The sequence below is a fragment of the Protobothrops mucrosquamatus genome, unplaced genomic scaffold (assembly GCF_001527695.2).
Source record: "Protobothrops mucrosquamatus isolate PMUCROS unplaced genomic scaffold, P.Mucros_1.0 scaffold4507, whole genome shotgun sequence".
Classification (NCBI taxonomy): Eukaryota; Metazoa; Chordata; class Lepidosauria; order Squamata; family Viperidae; genus Protobothrops; species Protobothrops mucrosquamatus.
Genome location: NW_015390413.1, coordinates 52,338 through 73,842, shown reverse-complemented (window position 1 = coordinate 73,842; position 21,505 = coordinate 52,338). Strand labels below are relative to the sequence as shown.

General features: G+C 44.7%; 1 protein-coding gene across 1 annotated transcript; it reads right to left on the bottom strand.

Moving 5' to 3' along the window:
* Positions 1-6,061: 6,061 nt before the first annotated feature.
* Positions 6,062-15,300, bottom strand: LOC107299076 (vitamin K epoxide reductase complex subunit 1-like protein 1). Its single transcript, XM_015828444.1, has 3 exons — positions 15,131-15,300; positions 8,575-8,684; positions 6,062-6,557 (listed from the first exon to the last, which is right to left on the bottom strand). The coding sequence occupies exons 1-3, from the start codon at positions 15,298-15,300 to the stop codon at positions 6,331-6,333; spliced, it is 507 nt and encodes a 168-aa protein (XP_015683930.1). The 3' UTR covers positions 6,062-6,330.
* Positions 15,301-21,505: the final 6,205 nt, after the last annotated feature.

Here is a 21,505-nt window from a genome sequence, read left to right as displayed (position 1 = left end):
ATTCCCCAGCCAGCAGGGGGGAATTCTTCCTGCAGCCAGCAGGAAGGCTGGCTGGGGAATTCTGGGAATTGAAGTCCACACATCTTAAAGCTGCCAGGGTTGAGAAACACTGCCATAAAGTGTTAACATATTATTTCCAGAAGCATATTATAAAATGCAAGGCCCAAACCTTGCCATCTCCTTGAACTGAAGGCCTCCTCTGATGCTCATTACCTGAGAGATTTGGCAGTGTGGGCAACATGTTTTTCAGAATAATTTAGCTGCCATAATTCATCATCCAAAATACCTGCTAATCAAGCTTCAGGGCTAGTTTTTAGTCTGAAACCTACTGCAGTGTCATCTCATCGTTTCTTCATTCAGCTAGTCTGCATGCCAAGCCAACTAACTTGAAAACATGGCTCACGTATTCCAATGTTTATTATCTTGACTTTCGGAAGAGATTTAAAGCAGCAAACACCACATTTTGTTATGAAGACACAATTTCACATTGCCAGCACCAGCCCACAGATCTCAAATACGATAGCTCTTCCAAGAATTGATATATCAAACCTAGTTTTGCCTTTTAGTCTGTCGGGCAATTCTGTATGTAATATAATGTACAATACTGTATCACACAGTTTACACTGAATTGTATTAGACTGCACTTGGGAGGAAAAACCTCATTGAGGTAATTTCCCCCCCAGTCGTTACTTTCTTGAATATTATATGTTTGCATTTTTTGGGGAACAGCTGCCACATACCAAGAAATTGGGGACAATCACCCCTTTCTTGCCAGGTCTAGCTGTTTACATTTTCAGGTTAAAGCTAATAAAGGGAAAAGAACAAGATAGGATGTCTTGGAGGGCAGCCGGAAAAGATCTAATGCCCAAAGGGAAGCAGGTGACCTCTGCCAATCACCAGCCTTGTCATTCTGGTCCTGGCTTAACCAAAGAGGATTGAACCAATTGAAACATTTTCAATTCCAGAGTTGTGATAATAAACCTCTGGATTCCTAGATGCGGGCGAACTGCTTCTGAACCAGCGCCATCAACGTGGGTGAGATCCACATTTCCTAGCCTTCTCTCCCACGCCCCAGTCACTGCCCCAAGGAGTCTACCATTTGAATGGAATTAACTGGAATGGTGTTAATTGGCATTAATTAATTGGAACCAAGGCAGCAGAAATAAAATGAAGACAAGAAGGAATCGCCTTCCATTCTCTGCTCCAGATGTTTCACTTTGAGCCCTGCAGCGGTTGCTAGCAGTTTTTTTTGTTGCTCTTACCAACCCCATTGTCACATAAATTGTGTCCCAACTTCCTTCCCACCCCATATCCTTTTCATAACCCATGATTATTATTAAAGGAAGATCTCTCTCTCTTTTTTTTAATGCTGCAACGTGTCCACTCAGATCTTTCCCCCGGGGGCAGCTGGAGTCCCCTCTCCCACCCACCCTGCCACATCCATCAGGCGGCTTCCTGGGCCTAATCCCTAATCCAGGAATCCCGGTTCCGTCCCAGCGTCTGCATCCCCCACTCGTAATAAAAACCAGGAAGCTGCTTCCTACCTTCCGTGCCGGGGCAACAAGAAAGCAGGGTCCAGAGCCTCCCCCCCCCCCCGCGCAAGCACAATGGCACATTCCTTAAATGACATCTTACCGCCAAACCGAAACGCCGCCGCAGTTTCCACTCTTTAGGAGCGGACTAAACCAGCTGCCTTTTTCTTAGCAGAAAAAGGGGGAACTGATGGCAGGCGGGTTTTTTTTTGACGGAGATAAAGGCAGCAATGCCGCATGGGAATTGCAGTCCAGCAAACGCGCTTCCACGACGCTTGACAGGCGCTCGGATCCCAGAAAGCCCCGCGCGACATGGGAGGAGCTTGACGGGAAATGTAGTATGAAAGAGCATCAGCGGCTAACTCTATGTCAGGGGTTCTCAACCTTGGCCACTTTAAGACTTGTGGAATTCTGGGAGTTGAAGTCCACAAGTCTTAAAGCGGCCAAGGTTGAGAACCCCTGCGTCTACGTAGCGATGGCAATGTAAAGGAAGATCGTGGGAATAACGAAGCAAGCGTTTATTTCAGTAACTCGTAACAGTCCTGAAATGCATCAACTTTCAAAAGCGGTCAAAATATAGAGACCAGGGTGCTATAAGGGTATCTAGTCCCTAGAAAAAGCACATTACAGAAAAAAAAAACATACGATTAATCTCTACATTTATTTTCTTTATATTACAATACTGATGCAAAGAAGCACTTCAGATATAATTGTCTTTGAGGTTTCTGAATATGTATTCCAGAACTGAAAATAGAAATATCACCAACTATTTTTCGTTGTTGTTTTTTTCACCTTTGGTGTTTCTGATCCTGCTTTCATTATCATTCCAAGATATTTTTTTTTCTGCTTGAGCTGTTTTTAGCACAATCGATCCATTTATGCAAATGATCACTCTTTAAAAAGTACTTATAAATCAATTTCTCTGGGAGAAACTAAAGAAATATATCAGTAGAAATATTTTAAAAAAACACGAAAAGTGGAATTTAGAAGGTATTGTTTTTCCTTTATGTGAAAGGAAATATTCAAAAGACTCTGATATAACTTGAAAACGGGGTTGGCTTTTACATAAGCGTATACGTCATGATCATACAAGTCTTAACTGAGCCAGTTATAAAGAAAGCCAATCTGGACTTTTGTCCTTGATGTCTTTATTTTTTGGATAAAAACATTACAAAAGTTAAATTCAGAGCTGATTGCATTAATAGAAAAACAGCGCCCCCTGCTGCTAGCGGAGAGAACAGTTCCTCCATTTTTTCAAATCTTTCTATTTATTATTTCACCTAAAAATCAATGGTAATAGTTGCTGCTTGTTATAAACATAATGTTAAAAAAAGAACCCACATGTTCCTTCTGCCCAACTTTCTCTTCCTGCAACAGGAATAAGTAGCTGGAAAGTGATTCTATTAAAACAAATGAAATATTAGCCCAGTGGCTGCCAAATATATTTTGTTATACACATAGAAATGGCTCAGGAACTTTTGGTGCCCAATACAGAAAATCAAAATCAGTGTAGTGTTTAAAATAATAGTAATCTAAACCAGGGCTTTTCAACCTTTTCACCCATTGTACCACTTTTAGGATATGGCAACATCCGAGTACTACCAGCAAGGTGTCAAAAACGTGATGACCCCCCCCCCCAAAAAAAGGAAAAAAGTAATAAAGTACAGGTAGTCCTCGCCTTACAACAGTTCGCTTAGTGACTGTTCGAAGTTACAATGGCACTGAAAAAAATGCCCCCCAAGCCACAGCTGAGCAAGACACTTGCCTGACCGCCCGGTGGCGCTTCCTCCTGTCCGAGGTTTCCATTGTTGTGAGCATTTCTGTTGAGGATTGGCAGCAGGGGTGGGGTGGGGTGTGTTTGGTTTTTATTCCCCCCCGTCTGCTGGGTGGTTGCAGCAGGTTTTGGTCACTTCACATGATCCTGGGATACTGTGTCATAAATATGAATCAGTTGCCAAGCATCTGAATGTAAATCACAAGACCCTGGAGATGCTGCAACATTCCAGCTGATTGGCGCTTCTTCTGGGCTCAGCAAAAGCACCAGGATCAGCGCCAAGCTCCAGCTGGAGCCTGGCGCTGATCCTGGCGCTTCCACTGAGCCCTGACAGCCCTGCAGCTCCAGCCATTTCTTGCTCAGGCTTGTGCGGTGCTGCCACTGGTTCAGCTCATTCCCCTCCCCCGCTACCACTTTCTAGGATGGTCGTGTACCACCTGCCAGGTGCCAATGTACCACAGGTGGTACCTGTACCACTGGTTGAAAAGCCCTGATCTAAACTACCTTTGTAAAATTTAAGTCTAACATGTTAAGTTTTATTTTAAATGGCTGAATATGTCATAATTCAATTTTCGTAAATTCACAATTGAAAAAGAATGCTCTTGGATTTATTTTTGCTACCAATAAAGGAGAATATTTGTAGCTCCGAGTTGAAATGAGGGATCCTTGGTGCTCTCTGAACTTGGTTGTTTTCTTGCAGACGTTTCATTACCCATACCAAGTAGCATCATCAGTGTTCAGAGGACTGATGTTACCTAGTTTGGGTAATGAAACGTCTGCAACAACCAAGCTCAGATCCCTTATTTTTATTAATTCTGGATTTTTGGTTTGCAAGAACATCTCGTGTATACCGAAATATTTTTTTTATAACAAGTTTTATTAATTTTTCAGTTTTTACATCCAAGTAATTAGGAAGCAGCGTGCTGACAGGGTAATCAATAGTCCAATAACAAAATCATTCATGTATATCTCCGGTTACATCATTAAAGGTTCCCTCTCTATTTCCCTTTATTATTATTATATCATATTCAAGTTAATACATTTCTAGATAAAGCTCAATCAATCAATACGTTTATCAATAAAGGTTTACTTATACATATCCAAGTCCGGTTTTAAATTTTACTTAATTCCAATTACCATATTCCAATTTAGCCTTTAATAACCATAACATTTAAACTTTGAGTAACTCTAATTTCCCTCATTTCATTACAAGATAATTATCATGTCTAGAATACACATATTGTTCCGAAAATTACATTCTTACTTTATTTCACAAATATGCCGAAATATTTTTGAGTTTGCTTCTTACAAGAGAAATTACAAGTAGTCCTTGACTTACAACCAGTTGTTTTAAAACCTGATGTTATGACAGCCTCATCATGAGAGCTTTGTTGCCTGTACAACATCCAGCTATCGTAAAATGTGCTCACAGCCTCATAGTCATGTGACCACACTTTGAGCTCTTAAAAACTGGCTTATATCTACATGTACATTTGCAATGTCCCCTGACCATGATTTAGGATATTTGTTTGCTGGTTTCAGGCAAAAAAACCCAGCAATTCAGAAGAATGGGCTTGTGTAATGACCATGTGATTCTCTTAACAACTGGGGGGATATACTAAACAACCACAGTAAAAAATGTGGGGGGAAAAGTGGTGATGTGGATGCTTCAGCTTACGACTGGAACAACATACGACCTGATTTCTAGTCCCAATTGAAGTCATAAGTCAGGATCGACCTGTAACTGTTTATAGATGGGTCTGTTTATAATCTTCATTTCACAATCAACTAAACCTAATAATTTGGGCTGTGGACCTAAAGCAGTCTCATATTTACTTTATCAACAAGGTGTAGTGCAGTGATGGCGAATCTTTTAGAGACCGAGTGCCCAAACTGCAACCCAAAACCCACTTATATATATCGTTGGGTGCCGGGTGGCCGTGGCCCATTGGGTGGGCGTGGCCCATTGGGTGGGCGTAGCTTCGGCGGTAACGGCAGACTAGGTGGGACTAAAAAGTTCAATCAATTCCAACTTTGCAAGATCTTTTTTTTTCCCCGCGAGAAGTTGAAATTGATTGATTGAACCTTTTTTTTTTGCACACGGCGGCGGAGGTCTAAAGCGAAAAGGTTTTACAAAACCCAGCTGAAGGACTAGGGCGATGGTGCCCATGCCCATAGACAGGGCTCTGCGTGCCACCTGTGGCACACGTGCCATAGGTTCACCACCACGGGTGTAGTGTTTGATCTGTAATGAAAATAATTATCTGCAACTTGCTATATTTTTTTTTGCAATTATGCTTCACTGTCTGCTGTTCGGGATACATTTTTTCAGTGTGCCAAATAATACGGTCAGCTTAACACCAGGCAAAGGAAATTAATGATGGGAAAAGTAAACCAAGCCAGATTATCAGTGTGAAACGGTGTTGGTTTAAGCAGCCCCTGTTCAATGGGGAGATGCTTTTAATATCATGGTCCAAAATCCTTAAAAGTTTATATTAAGTAGGGCATCAAAATGGCAGGTATAACTGAATGATAAACCCCTGCCTCTTTTAACACGCATGTGATATGTGCCATGCATATGAAAAAGGATCAGGTATCGATCACCTGGTTGCCCATATTACGTTGATGCTACCTACCCCTGTATTAAACCTTCCCCTACACTTTAATCCACTAATAAAACTCCTCCATTTATCATTTTCTACACATCAAGAACAACCTCTAGTTGTACAAAATGAATATACATAAAACAATTTAAAAGAGCTTAAAAAAAATGCCACTTAACAAGTTGTAAAATCAAAACAGCTCCATTTTGGTTTGCATCATCCAAGGTAGCTTCCATTTTGGGTCCAGTTAGTAGAAATCAGGTAGTTGAGATGTTTGGAGTCTGAAGGACAATGGGAGACATGCTGAAAAACATGACTTCCTGGGCAGAGAAGACGAAGATGGTGTCTAAACGATCTAAGTCTACTTGGTCACCTTCAAAAACAAGGTCCAGAGGTTGTCCAGGCCTAAAGGACGTGGAATTCAGCGCCTTTTAGCTTTTGCCTTCAGCTGGGGTGGACGGTTGAGGTAGCCGAGGCGCTTGTAGTTTATAAACAGGAGGGCAAAGTTGAGAATGTAGGTGCTGATGCAAATCACGCAGAAATCATGGAGCACATAAAAGAGGATGTAGGCCAAGTAGAGAGATCCAGCAATGGAGACCAACGAAGAGCCCACTAGAGTAATGGCTGCCAGGTTGTGGTTAAAGAAACCTATGAGGAAGAACCAGGGTTAGCTTCTCTTTAGCAATTTGACAGAAATGCTGCTATTAGGAGTTAATAGTAAAAACAGGATTTGATCAATGAGCTCACACCCTAGAGCAGGGGTAGGCAACCTTGGCTCTTTTATGACTCGTGGACTTCAACTCCCAGAATTCCTGAGTCAGCCATGTTGGGAGTTGAATTCTGGGAGTTGAAGTCATAAAAGAGCCAAGGTTGCCTACCCCTGCCCTAGAGCAAGTGTCTTCAAACTTGGCAACTTTAAGACTTGTGGACTTCAACTCCCAGAATTCCTGGCTGGCTGAGGAATTCTGGGAGTTAAAGTCCACAAGTCTTAAAGTTGCCAAGTTTGAAGTAGCCCTGCCCTAGAGAAGTGTTTTTTCAATCTGAGCAACTTTAAGATGCCTGGACTTCAACTCCCACAATTCCCTAGCCAAGCCATGCAGGCTGCAGGAAGAATCCCCCCCCCCTTGCTGGTTGGGGAATTCTGGAAGTTGAAATCTGAACATCTTAAATTTGTCAGTGTTCAAAAACAGTGTTAAAGTTGCTCAGATTGAAAAACACCACACTAGAGAAAGACTTAAAGGTGGCTTGGTTCGAAGGTTTGCGTGAATCATGGTTCAGGGCTTACCAGGGTTGTGTGAACTTACTTCATGTTTGATCAAACTATGGTTAAGCAAGCCATGGTTCATCATAACATGTCAGCCCAGCTTACCTGTTTCTCATTTGTCCTTTCCTGTGCTAACTACGGAGTGCCAGTCCCCACCTATCCCTGTAAAATCTCCCTCCGAAGATCACTTCCTGTTCTTTATCTTTGGTGTCCCCATAGTTCAACTCTTGTGCAACTCCTGTATCACATTCCTTAGCTACTAAGCACATTCTGTCCTGCAAAAAAAATATTTTTTTTGAAGATTTTTCTTTTTTGCATTTTTGCAGACCTGGGATTTTACCCAGCATTTATCATCTTCCATTTGCTTCCCACCCCTCCTATTCCAAATCCTCTTCTGTTGGTGCTCATGATTCAAGCAAGAATAATACAAGTAGTCCTTAATTTATTATCCATGATGTTTTTGCCAGTTTCTGGCAAAAAAAAACAACCCCACACTTATTGGCTAAAATGGATTCCCTTAACCACCCCTACAAAGAAGCTTGTAAAATTGGGTGCAGTCACATGGTGACCTACTTAATGACTAGCATGACTTACGACTGTAATTCTGAGCTCAATTATGGTCATAAGTTGAGGACAACCTGTATTATGAATATTTGAGCAAGCCTGAAGATAAAGCAGCCCGCTGTTTCTTCTGCCAAGGAAGACAATGAATTAATGCTGGCTAGGGAGCCCCGTGAAGAAACTGCATTAGCTAAACCTGCTTGGATGAGCATTTATGAAGACAGCCTAGCTCAGTGATGGCGAACCTTTTAGAGCAGGGGTGTCAAACTCAATTTCATTGAGGGCTGCATCAGCATTGCGGTTGCCTTCAGGGGGCCGGGTGGGTGTGGCCTACTGGGTGGGCGTGGCCAGCTCTACATCGTTCGCGTCAAGGGTGCCTATGGGGGCCTGGGCAGGAGTGGAACAGATGTGAGGGTCTCTGGCAGAAGGGGGTGGGACCAGGGCAAGTGCCAAGGCATGGTCCACTGGAGGAGCCTCACTGTTCCTCTCAGGCCATGCGGGGTGGTGGTGGCTCTCGGAGCAAGACTGAATGCATTTCAGCATAGATGGCCACCACAAAATTGTACATTGGCTCCCGGCTGGCCTGGGCCAGGGCCAAGGCAGCGGGGGCCGTTCCCTCACTGTTTCCAGGATGGCTTCGCGGGCCACATGAAACCACTTCGCGGGCCGCATCTGGCCCCCGGGCCGTGTGTTTGACATGTCTTGTTTAGAGAAAAGATAAGCTATACACCTTAACCAAGAGCAAAAAGATTGTGAGGCAATCTGGATCTCAAGAGGGCAAAAGGATGGACATCTCTCTTCATCGTGCTTTCTCTTGCACGTCCTCTGCCTCATACTCACCCAGAAGTATCTGCAGAATGTAGAAAATAATCCCAAAAATGCTGTTTGGCTGATTGAAGAGGCTGTGAGGTCCCAGGAGGTCTGCCACCAAGCCAAAACCACGACCCCACCTGGAAGATATAATGCTGGGTAATGATTACAGTGACGATAAGCAGAGGTTGGGACTTGGAATTCCTGGGAATCTTGACTTGAAGCTAGATGGAGAAATCGAAAAACAACACACAGTCCTGGAAGAGATGCAGGATATAGTCCAGTGGTGGCGAGCCTATGGCACGCGTGCCACAGGCGGCACGCAAAGCCGTCCCTGTGGGCCCGCGCGCCATTGCTGGGCTCCTCCCCTCCCCCTCTCCACGCATGCGGAGTCTGGGAAGAGCTGCGAGAGCTGGGCGGGGTGAGGGAACCTATAAAAAGAGCAGTCTTGGCAGGAGAGTGAGTGAGTGGCATTTGGAAGTGACCAGTGGTGGGTTTAAAATCATTTCAACAACTGGTTCTCTGCCTTGCCTTCCCTCTGTCTTGGTCGGGCTGGGCTGCTCGTGGGGGGGGGTCAGCTGGAGTGGGGGCAGGAGGGTGGGGGTCATCAGGTCCCGGCTGGGGGAAGGCGAGGGGGGGGGCTAGAGGGCTGGGATGCCTCTGCGGAGGAAAGCCACACACCCACCAGCCGAGCCTCTCATCCACACTGTGGTCACATAGGATTGCATAGAAGGAGCACGGGGCAGGGGGGTGGTGGCCGGCAGGGGTGAATCAGAGCCGCCATCTCCCTTCCGCAGTGTAGCCCCATTGGCGTGGGCAGAGACAGCCCCGGGACGGCCGGAAAGGAGCTCTCACCCGCCAGAGACCCCCTGGATCACCCCCAATCCTGCCCGGCCCCCACAGGTGTCCCTCCCCCACGAGCATCATCGAGGTGGCCACACCGACTGCGGCCACGCCCACCCAGTCGGCCGTGACCACCGTGGCCATGCCCAACCGGCACTCGGCGATAAATAAATGGGTTATGGGTTGTGATTTGGCCACTCGGTCTCTAACAGGTTCGCCACTACTGATATAGTCTTTCCTGTGACACTTCACAGAAGGGAAATTGGACTTAGAAGAAATGGGAGAAAAAGAGTACACAGGTAGTCCTCAATTTACGATCGTGACTGGGACCAGAAATTCTGTTGTTAGGCAAGGTGGTTATTTGGTGCCTCACACCCGATTTTATGACTGGCTGTGTTCAGCCAGCCACTGCAGTCGTTCAGTATCATGCAGTCATTAAGCAAATCTGCTTCCCTCATTGACGTCACCTTTTACTGGAAGTCGGGCAGGAAGGTTGCAAATGGTGATCACATGACCCGGGGACGCTGCAACCATCCTAAATACATGCTGCTTACCAAATGCCCAAATTCTGTTCACTTGAGCTTGGAAATGGTACAGACAATTTTAAGTGTGTCAGGCATGAAGAGTCAGGACGACATTGCAAATAATAATAATAATAATAATAATAATAATAATAATAATAATAATAATAATAATAATAATAATAATAATAATAATATAATAATAATAAAGTTGGAAGGGATCTTGGAGGTCATCGAGTCCAACCCCCTGCTCAGGCAGGAACCTTATACCATTTCAGACAAATGGCTGTCCAGTCTCTTCTTAAAAACTTCCAGTGTTGGAGCATTCACTGCTTCTGGAGGCTGGTTGTTCCACTGGTTAATTGTTCTAACTGTCAGGAAGTTTCTCCTTAGTTCTAAGCTACTTCTCTCCTTGATCAGTTTCCATCCGTTGCTTCTTGTCCTGCCTTCAGGCGCCTTGGAGAATAGCTTGACTCCCTCTTCTTTGTGGCAGCCCCTGAGATATTGGAACACTGCTATACACAAGAATCTAATCAACTAATAGCCAGCACTAAACTGGTGCTAGGTAAGACTTAACAGAATTTAAGGAGGCTGGACTTGTTTGTGGGAACATATCAACTCCAGGCTAATTCCTGTCTTGACTTCACCCCCAGATACTGCCTTGTCTTTTCCTACAGTATGTACAGTAATTTTTTCTAGGTCCATTGTAACATTAAACAGTCACCAAACAAATGGTTGTAAGTCAAGAACTAGCGGTATTGATGCTTCTCGACTTTGTCATTGGAGAAGACTCCCGAAAATACCCTGGGCTGGCAAGGAAAAGAAGCAAATGGCTCACTGAACAAACTACCCCGGCATACTCACTCAAGGCACAAATGACTAGCCTACTTTGGATACATTATAGAAAGATGTAGTTATCTGGTGAAGGCTTGAATGGGGCAAAGGCATCACTCTGCCCCTCCCTTGCCTCATATTTTATTTTATTTTACAGGCTCCCCAACTCCCACATGCTTCTGAACATCTTACAACAAAAAAACCCAACTTATTAAATGGAAAATTAAACAACGAACCAGAAAAGCAAAGTATGAAAACCAAAAACACAGTGAAAATAAAAAGGGAGCTTCACGGTCCCTCTGACCCCAAAGCCTGGGAGTCTTCTATAATTTCCAGAATGCCTTCAGGCTGGAAGCCCCATGAATCTCTGGTGGGAAATTGGTTCAGAGGGCAGGAACTGCCAAAGCTGACCCACCCTGCTGAATCAATCCAGACAGGCAGAGATAATTAAAGATAAGCAGTCCCTTATGTAATCAGGCCCTGTGCTATGCAAGGCTTTAAACCAGCATCATGAATTGCATCCAGAAGTCAACTGCCAACCACTGGAGCTCATGCAATATTTGCAAATGATGGGAAACTGTGCCAACTTTTACATTATCTTTAGTGAAGCAAGCAAACCAGCGTTTGCATTTCCTGCGTCAGATAAGGAGAGCACATCTTTCTCCTCCTGTCCTGACCACTTTTTACAGAGGCACGATTGAGAGTGTTTTAACAAACCGCATCACTGTTTGGTTTGGTGGTAGCAGAGCCACAGATAGAAGGTCCATACAGAGAGTGGTAAGGACAGCTGAAAAGAATATAGGAAGCTCGCTTCCCATTGTTCAGGATATTTTTTATTTTTTTTTATTTATTTGCTTATAAGCACTATGTGCTTTGAGCTCGACGCATTGTTAGGGACACCACACACCCACTTCACGGTCTGTTTCTGCTGCTCCCCTTTGGGAGGAGGTTTCGAAGTATTTATAACAGAACTACTAGATTCTGTAACAGCTTTGTTCCTTATGCCATCCGTCTTGTAAATTCGCAAAAAAAAAAATATCTGCCATGTATATGTATACATTCGAACTAGACTGTGATGTTTCTCTGTGTCATATATGTGTGCATGTGTATGGGTATATGCATAATGGTATTTTTTTTAGAGCTGAATGCCACAAGCTTTCATTTTAATGTATGCTGATTAATGTACATTTAAAGTGACAATAAAGATTCTATTCTATTCTATTCTATTCTATTCTATTCTATTCTATTCTATTCTATTCTATTCTATTCTATTATTCTTTTGTATCCTTTTCAGTTCTTTTCTCTCTTGGTCTCCAGAAGACACTCATCTGTCATTGGGGTTGAGAGGCATCCAAAAATCAATCAAGGCTTTTTCAGTGGGGCTGGAAAAAGAGAATTCACATTACAGCTCAAATGCTGGTTCTGATGGGAAAGACTGTCTTTCCCCAACTCCTCAAATTTCCTGGAAATTATGTTCAAGCCTAACCAGAGACCAAAATGAGAAGGACACTTCAACTAAATTGTAGAGTAGTGAGTCCTGGGCCAGGAGCCACATATTTACTTGTAAACACAACGTGGATGAAGAGACAGAACGGGGGAGAAGAGAACCACAGTATCAAACCCTTCAAGAGTTTGATCCTATTCCAGTCTGGGATAAAACTAGCTTTCTCCATAATTAACTTTCTCTGAACGGAAGGACCGTCCTTTTCATTTGCACGGAGAATTTTTGTTTATTTGTATCTCACCTATTTTTTTTTCCAAATGATTAAAGCACACAACTCCTCTCCTGCAGCTGAGGCATTTCCAAATACAGCACAGAACATTATCCCAGGGAGAATGGAGCCTAAACTCTGTGTAATTCTGATCCTTTTTTTTTTTTTTGGTAAAGGTTCATTTATGACCACAATTGTGCTCAACATTTCCATTGCTAAGCAAGTCAGTTGTTAAGTGAGTTTTGCGCCATTTTACATCTCTTTTTGCCACAGTTGTTAAGCAAATCATAGTGGTTCTTAAGTGAATCATGTAGCCATTAAACAAATCTGGCTTACATTTATGCACCCAAATTTTGATCACACGACCATGGGGGTGCTGCAATGGTCGTTAAGTGGGAAAACCTGTCATAACTTCCTTTTTCAGTGCTGTTGTAACTTGGAAGGGTCACTAAATGAATGATTATAAGTCAAGGACTACCTATCATGAGAGAACATATCCAGAAGACTGAAAGCTCAGATCACAAGAGACATTAGTCAGCTCTATAATATCCACTGTGCTGGGGTGGCAATTTGGTCATGGAAGAGTGAGTTGAAATGCATTCTGTATATGCACAGAGAGCTTCTGGGTGCTTGAAGCTAAGGCAGAATTTCATCTCCCTTCTCCAGCCATGGCTTTCCCAAAAGATGGTCCCCTTCAATTCTCACAGTTAACAGCAACCCCCCCCCCCCAAGCTTTTCTTATCCTTCAGTCTCCTGCAATTTAAAATTCCGCTTCCTAAGCAAAAGGCTGTAGGCCAGGGTGTTTCAACTGTGGCAGTTTGAAGATGCTTGGACTTCAACTCCCAGAATTCCCCTGCCATCTTCCTGATGCACTGGGAGGATTATTCCCCTAAATATAAATCTTTAAAATAAAAGTTATGATATGACATGCTAAAATAAAGCCTTTGCCAGAAGAAGCCATAGCAAGGAGGAGTAAGAAATGACAGAAACAGCACTGCTCTTAGGGGATGCCAGCTTTACCCCCTTTTGTACACGCACCACGGTGTTGCACACACATCCAACAAGAGTTGCAACAGGATTTTACACCGCAATTATTTCTTTTGGGTATTGTGGAAGATTTAAATTCTAAAGAAATGATTTTGATGTTGTATTGTATAATGGCAGCAAGGTTATTGGTTGCTCAAAACTGGAAGAAAAATGTATTACCCACTATGGATGATTGGAGAACGAAGGTGTCGTATTTTGCAGAAATGGCTAAGATTTCCGCATATTTGAAAGATCAATCTCAAGAAAAATTTATTTTGGTCTGGAGAAGATGGATAGAGTATATTCAGAGAAAGTACGAAGTTAACAAATATTATATAGCCTTTGACTAGATTTTATATTGTTTTTTATTTATGTATCATATTATATATATTTTATATTTATGTTAAGTTGATAATTTTTTTTTATTAGAGTTAAAGTATGTTAATATCTGATTGTATTATGTTTGGGTATTTTTATTTAGATTTGGGATGACATGTGCATAACCCTGTATTCGGTTCTGGGAAGTCCAGGGGGGGGGAGGGAAGGAGGGGATTAAAGATGTAAATTTAAATTTTGGTATATTAGAATGTTATAGTGAAATAATGTATTTGAAGAAGATGAGATGCTCGGCTGGTGCCCCCAAACTGCGTCCCAAGGATGAGGAAAAGAAGGAGGCGGGATGTGTAGGGTAGTTGAGAGGAGGAAGGAGGAGAGAGGTGTAGGTAGAAGGAGAAGAGAGGAGGAGGGAAGTAGCTAGGAAGGGTGAAAGAGAGGGTGGACGCAGGTGGGGGGGCTGCTGAGCATCTCTGAATAGATATATAATATGGGGCTTTTTTATTAATGTATACCATATTTGTAATTTGTCTGTTTATTTGAAAATTAATAAAAAAATTGAAAAAAAAAGAAGAGTTGCAACAGGATTGCCGCCAGCCACAGCCATCCCACACGCAGGGAGAGTAGTAGTTTGACGAGGCTGCGTTAGCAGAAAAGAAGCACTGCCACAGTTTCCCCAATAGCAGGACCCGATCGGCTTCTCCTGGGCTAAGATCTGGCCAGGTTCATGCAGCACATGGACAGGAGACCACCAGAGGGCCCCAGGGCTGCAGGTTCGATTGGGAGGGCAGAAAAAACGCCTTAAAGGAGGCAAAAGAACAGCCACTTCCGGATTTTTGCTAGGAAAATTACCGGATGTCCCAAAACCCAGGCTGGACTCTAAAAGCGTCCTTGTGCCCCTAAACCAGGGGTAGGCAACCTTGGCTCTTTTATGACTCGTGGACTTCAACTCCCAGAATTCCTGAGCCAGCTATGCTGGCTCAGGAATTCTGGGAGTTGAAGTCCACGAGTCATAAAAGAGCCAAGGTTGCCTACCCCTGCCCTAAACCTCCGCCCAGGCGCGGAAGACAGAGCCAAGAAATAGTGCAACCTTCCGACTCTGAATTCCTGCAGCCCTGGATTTCCTGGTGGTCTCCCGTCCGGAATAAACGTCTAAACCTGGAAAATGGAGAAATCGCTCGGGTATTCTCCGCGCTTCCTCAATGCAACACCACCCCGGAGCCCAACTCCATCCCTTCCACTTAATGGAAGTGGGTGCAAGCTTAGGAGGGCGGAGACGCTCAGGATCCGCTGGATCGGAGTTGGGGCACCACCGACCTGGAGGTGAAGACGCGGGAGCAGCTGATGTCGGGGTTGATGTCGCACATAGCCCGGTAGGCGGCGTCGCGCTCCTTGGAAGTCTCCACGTGCAAGGCGTAAATAGAGAGCGCCAGCCCCGCCGCGCAGAGCAGCAGCCAGGCTGCGCGCTCCCACCTGGGCACCGTCATCCTGCCGTCGGCCGCCAGGAGAGGAGACTGACCGCTGGAGCCAATACCGCTTTGTTCCAGCCTGGCCCTGGGACACTAGGCCGCTTCCCATTGGCTGGCCGGCCGGCCTGCGTTCGAACAGGCATCCCAGCCAATCAGAGAGCGAAGGAGGGAAAGGAGCAAGGCATGCTGGGGATTGCAGTCTAGCGTTCCCTAAATGGGGGGGGGGAATCTTCCTTCTGCGCGTCTCAGATTGGCTGGGGATCAAGGAGGTTATAGACTAGGACAGGCTCTTTTATGACTCGTGGACTTCAACTCCCAGAATTCCTGAGCCAGCCTGGCTCAGCTTGGAAACCTCTCCCTTTTCCCTCAGCGTGGCTGGCTCTGGAATTCTGGGAGTTGAAGTGCACGAGTCAATAAAAGAGCCAAGGTTGCCTACCCCTGGACTAGGAAGATGTTCCACCTGGGTTCTTCAAAGGCAAGGGCTCCCTCGAGTCCGGTGGAAATCCGGTAATCCCATGGACATGCCTTGAATTAGAGCAGTGTTTCTCAACCTTGACAATTTTAAGGCATGTGGACTTCAACTCCCATGCTGGCTGTGGAATTCTGGGAGTTGAAGTCCACAAGCCTTAAAATTGTCAAGGTTGAGAAACACTGAATTAGAGCAAGGGTAGGCAACCTCGGCTCTTTTATGACTCATGGACTTAACTCCCAGGATTCCTGAGTCAGCTATGCTGACTCAGGAATCCTGGGAGTTGAAGTCCATGAGTCATAAAAGAGCCGAGGTTGCCTAACCCTGAATTAGAGCAACAATACAGAAATGGTTGGAAATTGCCCTTCAGGGATGTTTTTCCCACATTAGACTACAGTGCCGCCCTGATGTTTGCATCCGACCGCTGTATTCACCAGATGCAACCTTGTTTAGCATTTCTAAGAGGATTGGGGTAGTGGGGCATTGGTAACTCTTCCCACAATTTTGTAGAAGGAGGCAAAAATGCTAAGATTCTTTGTGGCCCAGATCAGGGGGCTTTAATTCTGACTGGGGCTGCCCTTGGGCTGTGGAGCTGTGTGGCTAGAAAGAATACAACTACTGGCTATTATTTATTTAATTTGGTGTGAATATGCCTTCATTTGGGGAGGAAAACTATGGCAAATCTAGACAGCATACTAAAAAGCAGAGACATCATCATTGGCATCCTTCAGTCTCGGGAGACTATGGTGCTCTGGAAAGAGGCCCTAAGGCAGCATCTGGTGTGGCTGAAAAGGCCAATTCGAGAATGGCAGTCCCTTCCACACTGAGGGCAGATACAATCTGTCCCCTGTCCAGCCCCCAGATTCCGCTTCGCTGTGAACTGCACCCCCCTGTCCGACCATGTGTCCAACCAGGCTAGCCCTAGGATCACAGTCTCAGTCATTTTTGGAGCCACTAGGAAGTGAATAAACTCCCAGTGTGCACCTATTTCTAGGCGTAAGGCCTCAGTTACTTGTGTGACATGAGTCCCTCCCATCGGGGAGCCATCGGCTTGTTCAAACCTCACAGGTTTGAAAAGCTGTTTTGCCCGTATGCCCATCTTCATGGCAAACGGCAGACTAATAATGCAACGGGTGCATCCAGAATCAATCAGCACGTTTAAGTCTATTTGTGCCCCAGACTTAGGGATTATAAGTTTGGCGGCCAGTGAAAAAGGCGGGATTTGTCGACTCACCATTGGGTCGTTCTCTCCATCATCACTGTCAAAGGAGGGTAGAGCAGAGGCGGGTCCACCTGGAGTCTCGGCGTTCTCCTGTGTGGGGGGTATAATCTGGGCAACAGGTTCCTGCGTGAGCCAATTGGATTTTTCTCTCGTTAGCCGCTGAGCAGGTTTCTTTCTCATTGCTGGTTCTGATCTGCTCTGCAGCCAGGGGGGTAGGGGACTGGACAGGTGGCCGCTCGACGTCCTTCTTGTCCACACCGGAAACACTTAAAGGAAGGGCGTGTAGGTGGCCTGGGTCTCTCAGCCATTGCAGTAGTTGAAGGTTTTCGTGGGGGTGATTGCTGTCCGGGTAGCTCTGGTTGCTGCTCGGGTTCGTGTGGGGGAGGTTGTTATGGTTCCGGCTAATTTAACTGCTCAGAGGAAATGAATTACAGACCTTAGCATCAACTTCGTTGTGCCTGTGCCGACATTTTGTAACAATAAATTACTTTTAGGAAAATCAATGCATGGAAGTTCTTTGAAAACTGCCTCTTTGCCTCAGCCTGCCGCACAAGTGTCTCTTCGTATTTCCAACCATGCTGCGTCTTTAGCCTCCAGGCTGAATGATCAGAGGTCAAGGATTCCCAGCTGTTAATGTCCATTCCCAAGGCCTTTAGGTCCCTCTTGCAGATATCCTTATATTGCAGCTCAGGTCTCCCTCTAAAGCGCTTTCCCTGCACTAGTTCTCCATACAGGAGATCTTTCGGGATCCGACCATCAGCCATTCTCACAACATGCCCAAGCCAGTGTAGACATCACTGTTTCAATAGTGTATACATGCTAGAGATTCCAGCACATTCCAGGATTGCGCTATTTGGGACTTTGTCATGCCAGGTGATGCTGAGAATACGTCGGAGACATCACCCTGCCAACAAAAGTACGTATAGTCAAGGCCACGGTTTTCCCAGTTGCAATGTATGGCTGTGAAAGTTGGACCATAAGAAAGGCTGAGTGCAAAAGGATTGAGGCCTTTGAACTATGGTGCTGGAGAAGACTCCTGCCAGTCCCCTGGACTGCAAGGCGATGAAACCGGTCAGTCCTAGAGGAGATCAATCCCTGAGTGCTCTTTGGAAGGCCAGATCCTGAAGTTGAAGCTCAAATACTTTGGCCACCTAATGAGAAGGAAGGAATCACTGGAGAAGGGACTAATGCTGGGAAAGATCGAGGGCAATAGAAGAAGGGGATGACAGAGAATGAGGTGGCTGGATGGAGTCACTGAAGCGGTAGGCGTGAGCTTAAAGGGACTCCAGAAGATGGTAGAGGACAGGAAGGCCTGGAGGAACGTTGTCCATGGGGTCGCAATGGGTCGGACACGACTTCGCAACTAACAACAACAATGCCTTCATTATGAGTGCCCAGAAGGAGGGACTTGCAGTTAGGTGCCCAAACAGGTTGGCAAAACTCAGGTACACTAACTGGGAAGGGGAGGGAGAGGGAAGAGAAACAGATCATTATGTGCTCTGTAGTTTACCCTGAAGCTTATAGTTACCTTGTCTTAGCACTGATGGATACTCAAATGTTATTCAACTGTTTATTTATCTAAAACTTTTTCCCCCTCAGGGCAACTGACAGCAACAATAAATGCCAACCAGAATTAAAACAAAATGGCAAAAACAGCATTAACAAAAGGCTGGATAAAGCGAATTAAGGCCAAATTAAAATAAACTGATTTCTGCCTCGTTGCAAAACGGCGTGAAAATACATAGTTCTCAGGGAGGGTAGTTTTTAGCTGGAAGCATCGGCTAAAACCGCTGTTTGGGTTCACAGATTTTTTTTTCCCCCCCAATAGAAGAACCAGGAAAAGAAAATCTTTAAATCTCGACCAAATGATTTAGAACGGAATTTCCCAACTGTGGCAAAATGTGTTGGCTGAGGAATTCTGGGAGTTGAAGTCCGCGTGTCTTAAAGTTGCCAAGGTTGGAAAACTCTGATTTAGAGCCATTGGACAGCAAGTTGAGAAAGATTTTAAGGCTCCAAAGCAGAATTTAAGATTAAGCTATGAAGAGAAGGTGATTCCCAACTAGCTAATTCAGCTGTTTCATAGCAACTTGCTGGTGTTTGCTGAGTCTCAATGATTAACCGCGCAGCTTTGTTTTAAATAAACAGGAATGTCCAAATAATCCACAAAGATAAATCTCATGGACCATGCACCACATTCATGCAGCTGGGAGTTTGCCAAGGCCTCGGTAATTTTAAATGTACAAGTAATTCTTGACTTATGACCACAACTCAGCACAAAATTGCTGTTGCTAAGTTCAGAAAGAAACATAAAGTGATCATATAACCCGAGGACGCCACACCCATCATAAATATGAAGCAGTTGCCAAGTGTTCAAATTTTGATCACATGACCATGGGGATGCTGTAATGGTCATAAGTGTGAAAAACAGTCAAAACGCATTTTTTCAATGCCATTGTAACTTTGAGCAACCACTAAACAAGTGGTTGTAAGTCGAGGACTACCTGTATGTATGTAGTTATATAATAATAATAATAATAATAATAATAATAATAATAATAATAATAATAATAATAATAATAATAATAATAAGTTGGAAGGGACCTTGGAGGTCATCGAGTCCAACCCCCTGCTCAGGCAGGAAACCTTACACCATTTCAGACAAATGGCCATCCAGTCTCTTCTTAAAAACTTCCAGCATTCACCACTTGGAGCATTCACCACTTCTGGAGGCAGGTTGTTCCATTGGTTAATTGTTCTAACTGTCAGGAAGTTTCTCCTTAGTTCTAGGTTGCTTCTCTCCTTGCTTAGTTTCCACCCGTTGCTTCTTGTCCTGCCTTCAGGTGCTTTGGAGAATAGCTTGACTCCCTCTTCTTTGTGGCAGCCCCTGAGATATTGGATGTCATGTCCCCCCTCGTCCTTCTCCTCATTAAACTAGATATACCCAATTCCAGCAACCATTCCTTATATCAGGGCTTTTCAACCTTTTCACCCATTGTACCACTTTTAGGATATGGCAATATCCGAGTACCACCAGTAGCCTAGCAAGGTGTCAAAAACTTGATGACCAAAAAAAAAAAAAAGGAAAAAAGTGATGAAGTACAGGTAGTCCTCGACTTACAATAGTTCACTTAGTGACTGTTTGAAGTTACAATGGCACTGAAAAAAGTGCCCCCCAAGCCACAGCCGAGCAAGACACCTGCCTGCCTGCCCGGCCGCGTTCTTCCTTCTGTCCGAGGTTTTCATTGTTGTGAGCATTTCTGTTGAGGATTGGCAGCAGGGGTGGGGTGGGGGGGTTGTTTTTTATTCCCCCCATCTTCTGGGTGGTTGCAGAAGGTTTTGGTCACTTCACATGACTCTGGGACACTGTGACCATCATAAATATGAATCAGTTGCCAAGCATCTGAATGTAAATCACAAGACCCTGGAGATGCTACAACATTCCAGCTGATCGGTATTTCTTCTGGGCTCAGCAGAAGCACCAGGATCAGTGCCGAGCTCCAGCTGGAGCCTGGCGCTGATCCTGGTGCTTCCGCTGAGCCCGGACACCCCTGCAGCTCCAGCCATCTCTCGCTCAGGCTTGTACAGTGCTGCCACTGGTTCAGCTCATTCCCCTCCCCCGCTACCACTTTTCTAGGATGGTCGCGTACCACCTGCTAGGTGCCAATGTACCACAGGTGGTACCCGTACCACTGGTTGAAAAGCCCTGCCTTATATGTTTTAGCCTCCAGCCCCCAATCATCTTTGTTGCTCTTCTCTGTACTCTTTCTAGAGTCTCAGCATCTTTTTTACATCGTGGTGACCAAAACTGGATGCAGTATTCTAAGTGTGGCCTTACCAAGGCCTTGTAAAATGGTATTAATACTTCACGTAATCTTGATTCTATCCCTCTGTTAATGCATTGCTTTCCTTTATTTTTATATCAACAGGACAATAAGCCTGAATGTGACTAGGATCCATACTTGGGAGAACCTGCCCTTGTTCAATTTACCCCGAGAAGAAACAAGTATCTTCCTAGTGGTTAAGTAGCATTGGGGAAGGAAATGTTTAATTCTATAATGGCCTAAAAAGCTAGGACCAAAGGAATTGCTACTCTCCTAGCCAAATACTTATTATTTTAAAGAAAGGAAGGAAAAATCTTTAAATCAGGGGTGTTCAACCTTGGCAACTTTAAGACTGGTGGACTTCAACTCCCAGAATTCCTCAGCCAGCCAATGAAGTCCACAAGTTTTAAAGTTGCCAAGTTGGACACTCCTGATTTAAATGGCATGAGATGGGTAGGATGGAAGGGATCTTAAAGCAATCAAAAGCTATTCTCACAGGAAAAAGCTTTCCTGTGTGTGGGATTGCAAAATCCCGGGGTCCTGCGCCTGCAGGATGAACTTATTCCTCTCCAGAGGAATGGACTGGTGATGTACGTTGGCCTAAACCAACGGGCCTTGCTTTAGGTTAGGAAACACACGGACAACATGCTTCTTCAGGTGAGATGGCAGGCAAAAGACCCTGAAGCCTCTCCGTGCCTCTCTTTTATTGGT